We start from the raw sequence: 13,545 nt of genomic DNA, 5'->3' as shown, positions 1-13,545 counted from the left end.
ATGCGCAAGTAAACAGAATAAAAAGACTCCTTTCTTTAATCCCAAATTCATCCTAGCAGCATTTCTCACAACCTAAATATGCCTTAGGGTAATAAGGAGGAAAATCTGAGCAGCGCCTGTATTCTATATAGTAGAGATTAGCCTGCTACGTCAGCTTAGCCGTCTATAGTCATTAATGTGTCACTCTGCTCGCCTCCACCCCTCTGTCATCAGCAGCTGGAGAAGCAGCAGCAGCAGCAGCAGCAGCAGCACGACACTCATGTTAAGTTAGCTCCCTTTCCTACTGTACTTGTGAGTGAACTCAAGCACAGCCCATTTGGGACTGCTGGTTGCCATGGCACTGCTCCATCCTTCCCACAGGAACGATACTAGAGCGACAAGAGTTTTGAGTGTGTGCGATGGGAGAAGTCGGGCCATGAGAAAGTTCAGTGCAGTCTTCTGAATCAAAATCACAGCCGGTCTAAATTTAGGAACAAGGGTGGGGCCGCATGTAAGGAGGAGGAAGACGATGTTGCAGCATTTTTTTTTCCCTTTTTAAGAGTGATGGTTTCATAGAGTTCCACGCAGAACCAGCGGACTGACAGAAGAACCCCCAGGGGAGAATGTTGGGAATGAAGGGAATGCGGTGAAATTGTGCAGAACAGGAAAACCTCTGTGCGGCAATTGCATGCTGGGTATTTACATCATTAGTGTGAACATGCTTTGCCTCCTTTTCCCAGAGAATGGAAGCACAGATGGGAGATAGTCTGGATGCAACGCAACGGGCAACTAACTCTCCGCTGCTGGAGTCGAATCCCTTCACGAGGGGAAAGTCAATACACAGTGATTCCAAACTACAGCCCTGCTTTTGTCTTTCATAATTGGCATTGTCAATGTTCCATGTTTAAAAATGGTATTCGTGAAATACTGTAGGTGAACTGTATCGAACACTGGCTCTGGAGAAGGAAATGTCCTTCACATAGGAAGAGGACAGGGGTAAAATTCACAAAACAAGCTGCCCCTGGAGCACTCCCCTTCTCCCAAACAAACCACCCTGTCACTCATAATACTCTCACCTTGAACTGCCAGTCAATATTTAATACAGAGTTTGGTCAAATCAGTTTGTTTCATAGATGACACATTTATAGTACTAAAATTACAAAACTTTTTTTTAGGGTTGCAAAAGCTCACAGTGGTCTGCATTAAAAAAAACACAATACAATATAAATGGTGCTGTTTAACACAAATCTGTATCATGTGACCCCATATTACAGGCGTACATCCCTAGCTTGACAACCAGTACTACTGCAATGAAAAGGCAAATGTCTTTTCATTATTTTCTTTCCTTTACCCACCAAACAACAAATATATACTATGTATAAGTATATATGAAGCCGAATTTGAGCGAATTAAAGAGACATGAAAGGACACAAGTTCCAAAGTGAACTAATTGCATTTACATAAGTTGGATGATTACACTATCATCACACAGAAATGCACTTCTTGAAAAGACTCTCCAGGGCAAATTCAACGTGTGAAGTCAGGAGAACAACAAATGTATTCACTGTTATTGTGCTCAGAAGTGTTTTGAACATGGTGTACAGGGAGAGGACAAAAACATGATTAGAACTTCATTTGCAGGATTTTGTTTTTGACGACAATCAAGCACAGACAAACAAGGGCTTGTGAGGAGTCAAAGAGGATGCTCAGGGAAACACCAAAGAGAGAGAAAAGAGTGACACACACTGCAAGCAGCAGGAGCTCAATTACACACAAGTGCACCAACTCTAATCTATCAAGAACAATTAAAAACAACAATTCAACACTGCACAGAGGACAGACCACAGCAAAGATTAGAAAACAAGGTTCCCTCGAGGACAAGAGAGCGCTCTCCGTCCATGGGATCAAAACACAACCTTCAAATCAGTGTCAGCAACAGGCACCAAACATGGGGGGGGGGGGGTTACACACGAAGTTGGTGTAAGAGACGACACACATTTCATTTAAAGCTCTGAGGCAGGACTGCACAACAGGTTCTGAGGAAAGGAGCGTGACACACAAAACAAGAGCACAAACGCGGCAACAGGGGAGCTCAGAGCCGCTGCTGAGTTGCATAGCGATGAACCCGCAGCGAGGGTAAACACAAAAACTGTAACGCAGGCTGCAACTCACCGTGTGGTATCCCTGGGCTATGGGAGGCTTTCCTGTGGGGTACGGATCCACCGTGTCGATGATCGTCTGCCTCTCGCCTTTCTGGTTGATCTTCCGAAAGCGCCTACGGGACTGTCTGTGCGAGGCTTGCCGCTGAAAGTATTCCTCATTTTCATCCATATAGTCCACCTGAATATGATTGAGAGGGAGGGGAGGGAGAAAGGGAGACCGTCATCGTCTTCAATCACGCCCATCCCCACTCCTACCCAAAACAGCATGCACACGCTCATACCGAAAACCCCACCCTCTTACACTCCATCACTGATTCCACCTCCTCTTCCCTCCCCTCCCTGCCTACTGCCCCACTGATTGCGTAAAAATAGAAGTGTGTGGGGGATGTACGATACACACCTACGTCAAAGGCTCACAACACGAAAACGAGAGACAGAAACGGAGTGAGGATTTTAGGAGGGAGAGAGGACTGACAGGGAAAAAATTGTCAGACAAAAACAAAAATGGAGCCTGGCCTGAGTTTAAAAGATGAACAGAGAAAAACAGAGATGCCCTCAATCCTGTTAAACACATTATCCACAATGAAATGACATGTTTCAAAACCCCGTGTTTCCATTTTTAATGAGGAGGAAAAACACATTTATGCAGTGGAAAACTGGTACAGAATGCCACTTTCACATAAAAGTCGGTGAAGTCATACAGTTTTCTGAAGTATCTGTGGCTCAGCGCTACTTAAATGAGACCACTCTGTTCCCTGGCGGCTTTGGGTCATGATGGAATGACAAGTTAGTTTACTCCTTTTCCTTTTCCTCCTCAATTTTGAGCCTGCTCCTCTCCTCTCTCCTCTCAGTGTTCAGCCTTTGGGATTACACTGCCAAAAAAAAAAACTCCCTCTGCCGCACCAACTGCTGCCATGACAACGGCAGGGGAGTTGTGTGTGTGAGAGTGAGAGCATAAGTGTGATTGTGTGTCTAATTGCAATGTGTGCATGTGTGTACACTACAGCCACGTGAGCGGCTTATTTTTTTTTCACTCCTTGGACGCGTTAGGTCTCTTTCATCGCGTTCTAAAATGCAGGTCTACGACACGTGCGCATCTTTCTTTTTTCTGTCTCTGCATCGAGGCAAAGCAAAACCCCTCTTCTCACTGATTATAGGGCAGGATGGCACCTATAATAGCAAGCAGGGTAAGGCCACAGAGTGTCTGCAGCGAGCAGAGCAGAGGGTGTTATTACAGGCAGTTTGTGTGTGTGTCAGATACAGTAGAAGCTCAGTTAACACAAGTCCCCCCCCCCTCTCTTTTTACAGTGCATATTCAAGGAGACACGGCAATTACAGTATGTGAAAGTGAGATTACTGAGATGTTCTGTGGCTGCAGCAATGCCAAGCAGTTGTTATTTTCAAAATAACCCTGGTTTATATTTGAGGTCTAGCTTTCCACATGTGGCAAAGGATGAATTTGTATAGTATGAGAGGTTTAAAGGTGGCAGTAAACACCGACCTTAATCAAAATTGGCGACTCATTCAAAATAATGTGTACATCTTCGTTCACACCTCTCTACACCCTATTGCGTGAAAATGGCCAACAATAGAATGATAAATAATTCATGAATCCTAAACTGCATGTGCGTCAGATTTCATCTCCAACTTTAAGGTGGCACCAAGTGTTCTATTCAAATCTCTGGTGACAGGATATTCTCCTTATTCCTTTCTAACACTATTTGTTTTATAACTGGAGGGACAAAAAATTTGCTTTTCTGTCTCCTATGGTATATAACTGAATATTGGATTTAGTAAATTGTGATACATTATAGACTTGCCATACAGGGTTGGGGTTAGTGGAGTTAAATTATTAACGACAACAAAATGTCAGTCCTCCCATCTCGTCATCCTTTTGCAAGCAATTTCCTCACTTCTCTTATTGGCGTCATCAGAGTCGCCGTTACAAAACATACATGGTCGTCATCGCATCCACTGTGATTAACAGCTGTTCGGATTCGCACAATGTTGACTTTGTGTTGAATGTAGGTTACTGCTGCCCTTCTGCTGTGACACAGAACACATGACTGCGCTGTGCTGATACCTCATCGTGTCCCACTGACACGCTGGCAACATAGGAGGCTCTTCTGAAAGTCAACGTTTCATTTTGTTTGGATGGAAGTTGGACAGAGTTCGCGTCAGCCTTGGACTCGTTCAACCCCCCACATGTTGGAAGGACTCCAGCAAAGATACAGACTGCACTAATACGAACGCGCTTTTAAAGTGAGATAAATTAACTGGTGATTAGTCTAAAACATCACAGGGCCAACCGTCAAGGGCAATATTCTAAATTAAATCCACACCCTGTTGTAGAAAAGGTAGACTTTATGACCCATATGATGAAAATGGTTTGCATTTAAACACAAAGCTGGTTGATGAAAGATGATTTCTTAAGATCTAAAAATACAGTTCAATCCAATTACGTACGCATTTCAAAAAACAAAATAGTTGTAAGTGAAAGGACAGTGTAATTAACATGGATCCAAGGTTGACAAATGCACTCAGTATACAAAACGGGTCAACAAAGATACAAGGCAAATGTGAATCTGTGCCTGAAAATAGAGTTTTGTACAATGCTTTTGCATCTCCCTTTATGTATGTGTAGCTGTAAGAGGTCCACATTATCCAAATAAAATTAAGCATTTTACTTTGTGTAAATCTATGGTTGAGGTTGTGAAAGTCCAAAAAAGAAAGGGGTCTCACCACAATCATCTCTGAGGGTTCCAGTACGATGCACTCACATCCACGGCGCAGGCTGCCTGCTGATCGCTTCCCAAAACTGGAGGAAAAATGAGATAAATATACATTCAAGTCAATATTAACAGACAGAAAGTGGAGAATGTATCGACACAGTTCTATTTACGCCGTTTGGCCTGCCAGTGAAAGCACCCATGCATAGTCCCTGTGAGTTGTGAACCTCAGTGCAGCCAAAAAGCAGTCAGACGACTGCATGAGCCGATATAGTAGTTGCCACTTTATCCAACATTAAAAATATGCATTATGGAACTCTGGTATGAAAAGGGGGAAACAGAGTAGCATTGACGGGACAACTCCTTCTTTCAGCTTAGGCGGGGGGGAAACACCCGTCTCTGGAAAAGTCCACTTTCATGACGTCACAGCTTGTACAGCATTCCAAATTTAGGGCTGGTGGGAGTGGACCAAGGAATATTAAAAGCGAATGCCTGTCCACGCAGCGGAGCAGCCATGGAAATTCTGAGCATGAGGACGTCCAACTAGTGGGTGGGTTTGGTAAAGAATGGAGGCTTTTGTCCAGCAACTGACCTCAATGCAGAGACATAATGACTTCCCTGTTTACTATTTTTAGCATCTTCTGATAAGGAAACCGACCCACATCTTGTTGGTTTGCTGATTGTTTGGTTCGATAAACGTGTGTGACCCAGAAAGAGCAAACTGCTGTTGCGCTGGCAAACGTTCCCATGAGTTGTGTGTTGCAGATCTTCATCAAGTAAAGGTGGCCAAGCAGGACTAAAACTTTAATTTGTTCAGGTCCTATTAAAGCTGAAATAATTGGTCTATACCAATTTGTTGAATAGGGACAAGTAAATCAGGTGATATTGATACAGTAGGTAAGTGTTTTCTTTATCATCTATGATGGGAAACCGACGACTAAACATAATCACCCTATCATTAACTAATTAATTTATGAAAAGAAAAATTATTTTGGTAATGTATTCAGTATGTATTCATCATGAGGATATGATAAGAAATGTAATATATTTTCAGGTCTCAGACAGTAGGTTGACCAAAAACAGGCAACTTGAGGACATCTAATAAGCTTTTTTCATGGGCAAGTTAATTCAAGACAATCCGCATTTTAACTGATGATGAATAATGATCAATTGATGATATATGATGTGACATTTTTTTCCAAATTCACTGTCTATCTCTCGAGTTGGCTAAGTGAAGTTCGCATGTGAAAGGTTTTCCTGAGATGAAGTGAACAGCGAGTAAGTTGTGCGTGGCTACCTGTACCAAGGCTGTGGGGGTGAAGTTTTCATCAATCATGTCGACAGAGGCAGAACCTCCAGCACAGCATGCTCTAAACGCTCTGTAGCCCCAAGGTTGTGGCTACTTGTCGTGGGCAGGCTGTGAAATAAACACCACACAGCTGCAAAAAAAAAAAAAAAAAAAGCTTGGTGGCTGGTACCTGCCACTTCTGCAAAGAGCCAATAGTGATTTCTGTGGAGCCTTTTATTTTCTACAAGTAAATTTAGCTGGCTTTGCTTTTCTCTTTCTGCCTCTTTTCACAGACGAGCCTTTGTGGGGGTTTGTGTTTTTTTTCTTCTTTTGTCAGCTGTTCTGTTGTTACTCTGCCAGAGCAGCAATTTTTTACATTTTTTTGTTCCATGTCAACTTTCTGATGCCTTTAGAACAACTGGTTGACAAATAGCTATACATGATTCACATTTGAAAACACTGCTGATGATATAGTGAAATCAAAGACCACAGTGAGCTGAGGGATAGGGGTGAGGGGTGGGGGGTTAGTGGGATGATTCACACTGATAGATGTGGTCTGTTTTGCTCGCGCTTCAGTTTATATAGCCTTTAAACTCTCCTTGCATACAAAAGCCCGAGTTCTACTACGGGGATAGAGAGAATGTGGAGCTTTACGCTTTACTATGTCTTACGCTCCAACAAGAAGACAAACGCGGCATTTCTTTTGCAACTTGTTTCCAGCAAAGATGATTTGTCAGCTGGGCAGCAGCTTCAGAGAGCAGCGAGCAAATGCTTTTGATCTGGTTTTACAGGCAGCTGGAGTTGGGTACCAGCTCTTATCCTGGTGAGCCTCCCTTGGCTCACTCTCACGTGCAAAAAGGGAGTCGTGATTCCACCCATCACGCATCACAAAACACGTTAGGGCCACCAAATGCAAACACCAAAGTGGCATGTTCAATCATGTTCCTCCACTGCCTTCCTGATATTAGTAATCCAATCCTCCATTTTGCAGGAGGCAAATGCCACTGGCAATGTGAGATATTAAAGAGGGGATTATGGAAGTGAAGAGTGAGGGGGTGGGAAGGTTTTTTTTTTTTGTTTAGTTTTTTTCGAACAGAAAACGTCTTGTTTGGAGATTAAAGCCTCCACTGCTCTGTGATTATTCCTGAGCAAATATTAGGTACATTACAGACCACGTGGGTGAATGTGCTAGACAATAAATAGCTTGAATAAACTTTTTGTTTTCCAAACAAATGCCAGTTTGGCTTGGAGTGTGGTAATCTCTGCAGTGAGCCACACTCTGAAAACAGCAAATAAATAAATGCACCTGACCCAAATCTTTAATTTCATTAGCTTTTCTCAATATGAATAATCCGCTAAAGAATTTGAATTCCATCATGCAGATGTACAGTACGCCTTGTGTTTCCCCCTTTTTCGTAACAACCTCAGTGTGTGTTGGCTGGCAAAAGCAGATATGAGGATGAGAAAAGATAAGAGAGGTGTCAGATGCCTGAGCAGGAATGTAACTCTTGCATAACAGAGCACAGATTATCAGCGTCATACTTTTCCACCACCAAAATGTTGCCGTATGTTCCGTTGAGTTAATCTGCTTTATTTTATATACCTGTGTTAGAAGGAAATCATTTTCCCCCACTTAATTTCCTTGTCCTTGCCATTGGGGTCTGCCTCGCAGATGTGATTAAAAACACGTACATAGACCAGGAATAAAAATTGACTTCTAAGTCGCTTCCAGGTGAAAATAAGAGTCTAGATTCTTGTGAGCAACGTCACAACTTGGTTTGTTACTTTCTGTCTGACTTTATCTTATCTTTTTCGCACCCTGGCAGCCATAAAAGGCCAGCATCTGTAGCTCTAACACGCCTGCCCAGAATAATAAAAGGCATTACTATTTCCAGTAGCAAAAAGCATACGTCAACATTGGGGTCATTATAACCCGACAAATGAGGATATCTCCTTTGTACCAAGATATCGTACTCAAGGTAATTAAACAGACATTTAATGGAACTAGCAACTGTTGATAAAGATATCATTGGTCCTTAAATGTTTCATGACATTTTAGAACCAGAAAATTAAAAGGGACAAACGTTAGAAGAAAACTTCAAAGCTTTACAGGTGACTGATAAGTTAGCAATAAGGTAGCAAACATCCAGCTGGAGACTTGAAATCCGTTAAAGGTTTTCCCAAATATGTTTCTACTCCAGCATGAGAGGCTTTATATGAGCTGCTTTCACACAGGCGGCCAGTATCTCATTTTCAAATTAAAGGTTCCCGAGGTTCGTTCTCAGTTGAATGACTGACAGCTCTCCTGCCTCAGCGGCCTTGCATTCCCTCCACCACCACCCCCCGTTATACAACGAGCCTCGGTGTCTGGAATGTCATTCCACATTCATCACCAGCCTTTCTCTCTGCAAGCCCGTCAGGCCGCTGTCAAAACCTCAGATCATTTCTGCCGTCTGACTGAACCAGCGCAATCCCTAATCTGCACCCAGGCTGCTCTGAGCTGGAGGAGGACAGTGAATGGAAGAGGGGAAAAGGATGTTAAGGTCTTTTTCACTTTGTTAAGCTATTTAACGGAATAAGTGATGAGTGGGCAAAACAGATTTTTTTCACACACCAGACCCTTAAGAAGGATGAAGACTAGAATCCCTGGTTATGCAAGACTTTCAAACCAAGATAGTGAACGAGAGGTCAGGAGAGGGCGGTGGATGGAATTCTCAAAGAGATTGGTTACGAGTGATTGGCCAATTGAAAATAGGGATGGGCAGTTCCAGCAAAAATGTTTTGTGAATATTCCATGGTATCTTTTGTCAAATATTAAATAACTCCAGTGCATCCAGTGTCTTGAGTTAATGGAAGAAGCACATGAGATGCATTCAAAGACCCCCGTAAATGTCATCACGTCTGTGGGATCTACAGTGTTTTGAGCTTGGAGGAGCAGCTTCAAGATGCATTCAATAAATCCTGTAAATTCATAACTTCTGCAAAAACACATGGTATGGAGGTATTGGTCATTGGAGTAGAAATAATTATTTTTTATATATATATATTTTTTGTATGCTTAATATATTATAAATAATCCCCAAGCAAATAATCGAATATGCCCATCCCCAATTAAAACAACACCCAGGTTGGAAGAGTTTACCAACACCCCTTCAAAGCTTCACCAGATAGTCCAACCTCACTTTCACCTTTCAAACACTAACAAAATTTCACACGGCAACAGCATGGCCGCGCCACACATACAATACAGCACACCCCAAACCTTTGCCCCGCCACTTCTGGAATAGAAGCCGACACTGCTGCCAAGAATGTGCAACTGGCTCGTGACTATTGCCTCCCAAAATACAACTTCACATTACTAAGGCAAAGAGTTTAACAATAGCCGCTGAAAACTTCCCCCCAGCCCCCGCCCCAAGATGTTATCCATCAATTGTCGCTGCTTTCATCATCCAATTCCAACACATTCTCTCCCACAGTGGGAGTTCCATCTTTGTTTTGGTTTCAAAGTTGCCAAAATTCATGTCTAACCCACCAAACATGAGCACAGCACACACCCCTTTTACTGGCAGCACACTGTGCTCCCTCACAAACTCAAAATAACATCAAAGTCATGCTCTGGATTCGAGACTTGAAGGTTTTACTGTGAGCAGCTCCTGGTTTGGAGATGAGTTGGATTTTAAAATCACAACCTCCCTCCTTACACTGGAGTTTTCAAGCAGTGAGTCATACTGTATTGCTGGGGTTAAATGCTGACTGGAGTGTGGACACTCACCCCCACTCTGTCCAAGCTGTTCCCAGAGTGACACGGTCACCTGATTAGACACCAGGATACGCTTTCAAAAACAAAATATCCCTCTGCTGTTAGTCCAGAGTTAGTTCCACAAGCGTGTTCCAAGTCCCGAGACTGTGGTGTGACTGCGGCATATCGTCCTGTGCACGCCTGAGAGCTGCTGCTGCTGTCTGAGATTTGTTTGTGGGAATGGTGAGTGTGTGGCTCTGAAAGTGTGTGTGAATCAGCCTGTGTCCGATGGCTCTGCCCCCTTTCTCTCTATCCCTCCCTCCCTCTCTTGCTCTCTCTGTGTAATGTGGTGCACTGACTGACTACATCCAGCATACCAGCGTACGACTCACTTCCTGTTACATAGTTGGTAAGTGAGAGGGGGGTGTGAGCATTATGTAGGAGTGAGTAGCTGTAGACAGATTCTGACCTCCCCTTTCAGTAGGAGTTACTCATTAACTTTCTGACAACACTGTAAACTAACAAAAATGGAACCAAATAAATCTTGAATTCATTTTTCTAAGAAGCTTTATATTGCAACTGGGACATATTTTTTATTTAATATATGTGCTTTTCTGTACTGTGCACTATTCATCTTGCGCTTGACATACAACAACATTATCTAATTTCGGCACACTTTCAGTAACATTAATATTAATGTCAAAATTAATTGCAGCGTATGCCTTGCAGGTGTCTGCGTGGGAAGTTTTAATGAGTTCTGGACAATGTAATTAAATATATGATTTTAGTTGCGACTAATGTTGTTTAGAGAGTCGTTTCTTTGACCCATCGTTGCCATTTAGTTCAAATACATTAAGTCGTACTTGTGAGTTTCACTTCACCTCGTGGCTTTTCTTCACAACAAACTTCATCGGCAGTCGACCGATGTAATGATTAGGCAGCAAGGTGCACAGAGGATTAGACTTAAAACTGCTTGGTGAAAAATAAACATAACTGGGGGATAAAGTCTAACAAACAGCTTTTGCCAACACTAACCCGTCAGCTCTTGCTTTAATTTCACACGTGTCCAACTTATTTCCTTGAAGAGATTTACGCTGCACTTCATTTTAGAGGAAACAAAAGCCAGATGATTGTGAATTTAAAAAATGCGTATTGAAAGGATGCAGGAGGGGCTGAATTTTACTGCAAATGGTAGAGCTAGAAATAACTAGATGAGACAATAAGCAGAGAATACAAATGCAGACCCGCTGTCATAACAAGGTCCTGTCGGTGTGTTTATACGCTTGAAGACTTGAAATTAACACTGATTACACTTGAAGACAAAGTTGCTTTAGTTTTATTCCCCTGTTATTGTGGTGTATTTAAAAGATAAACATGACTCTTCTGGTTGAACCTTGCAAATCTTTCTTCCTTTTGAATGGGAGGTTGCTATAGCAACACAAAGCACAGAAATATTCTGAGGTTCCAACGATTTTGTGCATTATATTGTGATGTTTTAAATAGGAGTGCTATTTCAAAAATATATTATGCGAGTAACTACAACTACCTATGGTGTCAAGTGCGCCACAGCATTATCTGTAATTAATTCAGGGTTAATTACTCTGGTCTCAACACTCATGGAAATACAAAAAACAGCAATTGCACAATTTGGGAATAACCTTGAATGAGTTGGTCAACTTCAGTTACAGATGAGTGTCTCAACCTTAATTAACCCTTTTCCCAGAAAACATGAACAAAAAGTGAGGCGATTCACATTCTCAATGAATCCTGCTGATATGAGCCGATTCAGCCAATACGTGGTATGTGGTTTTCATTACCCAGTGACCGATGATTCAGTGGTTGACTGGTGGTAAACTCCTGAGAGTTTGCTTACAATGTCATTAAAGGCTATGACAGCAGCATGCGAGAGAGGATGTGAAACCATGGATAAAGTTCCTTTAATAAAGGGTATATATATCAACATGGAAGTTAGGAGTTGTATACTGCATATGACTAAAAATAGCCCAATAAGTTCATTATATTTAAATTAGAGGCTCTCTTTCAGGGTTTGTTTGGAATCATTATTTCAAGTCTGGGTATTTCAGGAGCTCTGTCTACTGCTTAAAATAAGTTGCATATTTGCAAGAAACTGGGAGTTGCAGCATCAGCTCTTCTTATTTAGAAGTAGTTAATTTTAGCAATAAATGTCCCATGTTTGCAACTCTTTCCTAACCCTGTCAACTCCACCACCAGTCCCTGTGCCAAAAAAAAAAAAAAAAAAAACTAAATTTGAGAAATTATGTGAAGATTACAGCTCAAAATATCAGCCTGGCTCAGCCAACGTACGCTGGAAAGAAAACCGGTATGATAGACTAATTATACACTTCACTTTCAATTAATTGTTTTCATATTTCAACCTCTCATTTTTTTTTACGCATTTTCTCTTAAAAGTAATGAATTAAACTCGTCTTAAATTCCTAATCTGACAAAAAAAACTGAACCTTTCAATCAATGTTAATCTGTCCCATTTATTATGATTTATTTATGTGGCTCGTATTTGATTTCACACTACTGGTCTCTGGGTTAAATAGGGCACAGAGTTCCAGCTTCTTCATTTGATGACTGACTTTCGTCTTCCCCTGGATCACATCTCACTACAGGGAGCAGCAGGGTGGGGGGTGGCGGGAAGAGGGCAGAGAGTGCGAAAGAAGGCACCAGGAGAAATGACGGGAGGCATATCAGGTTTTCAACCTTGCTGCCAGTGTAGATATGGACAGCCATTTCTAGGCTGGGTGCTGTCTGAAACTCAATTCCAACACATCTTTAAAAGCTTCAGGAAGTCCCGCTGGACTCCGTTCAGTTCCTCGTGTCACAACCAATTTACCCTCCGAGCCGTTTTGAAACCTCCTCGTTATAGACATGGTGATGTCATCGTGGCAATTAAAAACAAACCATGACAGATGAAAAGTTATATAGTTCTTCAACAAGGGCCTTAGTGCCTGGAGTTTGCATGTTCTCCCCAGGTGTGCATTGGTTTTCTCCAGGTTCTCTGGCTTCTCCAAAAACATGCAATATCAGTCACCGGTGACGCCCAATGACTTTGTTAAAACGGCACTATTCTACCACACTGCAATAACAAATCTCTTGAGTACTATTGGGAGAATTCAGCTGCACCATTGCTGCCATCACTTTAAATCATCTCTTTAAAAAAAATATAAAAATAAAAAAATCTGTCAATTCATTCAACAATACAGAAGTGAGTGACCTACATGACCCTGGAATCCTTGAAAGCTTTGAATACTAGTTAAAATAGTAATAAAAAAAACGAAACATCATGGTTTTCATAAAGTAGCCAAACACCAGGGCCTGAGGTCAAGGCAAGGCTACAGTTATAAAAAGGGAGCAAACAAAAACAGACATTTCTCAATTCTAATTTATTCATAACATGCTTTTTAAATGCCATGTCTTTGCTACGTCAAACGAGGTCAGAATTGTAATGTATGAGAGACCTTGACAATCACTTATGACTGTTTTAAATGGTGTTAAATTCTCTTCTGAATCCCCCACCCAACTATAACAACATCACACTACTTTTGCTTTTGAAACATAACAATCAATCTTCACAGGAGACTTGTATAACTGGAACTGTAAACGTGTCAACAAAATGAC

General features: G+C 41.8%; 1 protein-coding gene across 1 annotated transcript in view; it reads right to left on the bottom strand.

The window, feature by feature from the left end:
- rapgef2b (Rap guanine nucleotide exchange factor 2b) overlaps positions 1-13,545 on the bottom strand; it is a gene marked incomplete at its 5' end in the record, with an annotated part of 96,181 nt that overhangs the window by 41,501 nt on the left and 41,135 nt on the right. The window contains 2 exons of the mRNA XM_083891419.1: positions 2,152-2,319; positions 4,884-4,959. Of these exons, the coding sequence (XP_083747545.1) occupies positions 2,152-2,319; positions 4,884-4,959 (244 nt within the window). The remainder of the gene's footprint in view (positions 1-2,151; positions 2,320-4,883; positions 4,960-13,545) is intronic.

The sequence above is a fragment of the Microchirus variegatus genome, assembly GCF_963457635.1.
Source record: "Microchirus variegatus genome assembly, chromosome: 6".
NCBI lineage: Eukaryota > Metazoa > Chordata > Actinopteri > Pleuronectiformes > Soleidae > Microchirus > Microchirus variegatus.
Note: the sequence above shows the minus strand (reverse complement) of the source record. Positions and strands in the feature narration are given on the sequence as shown.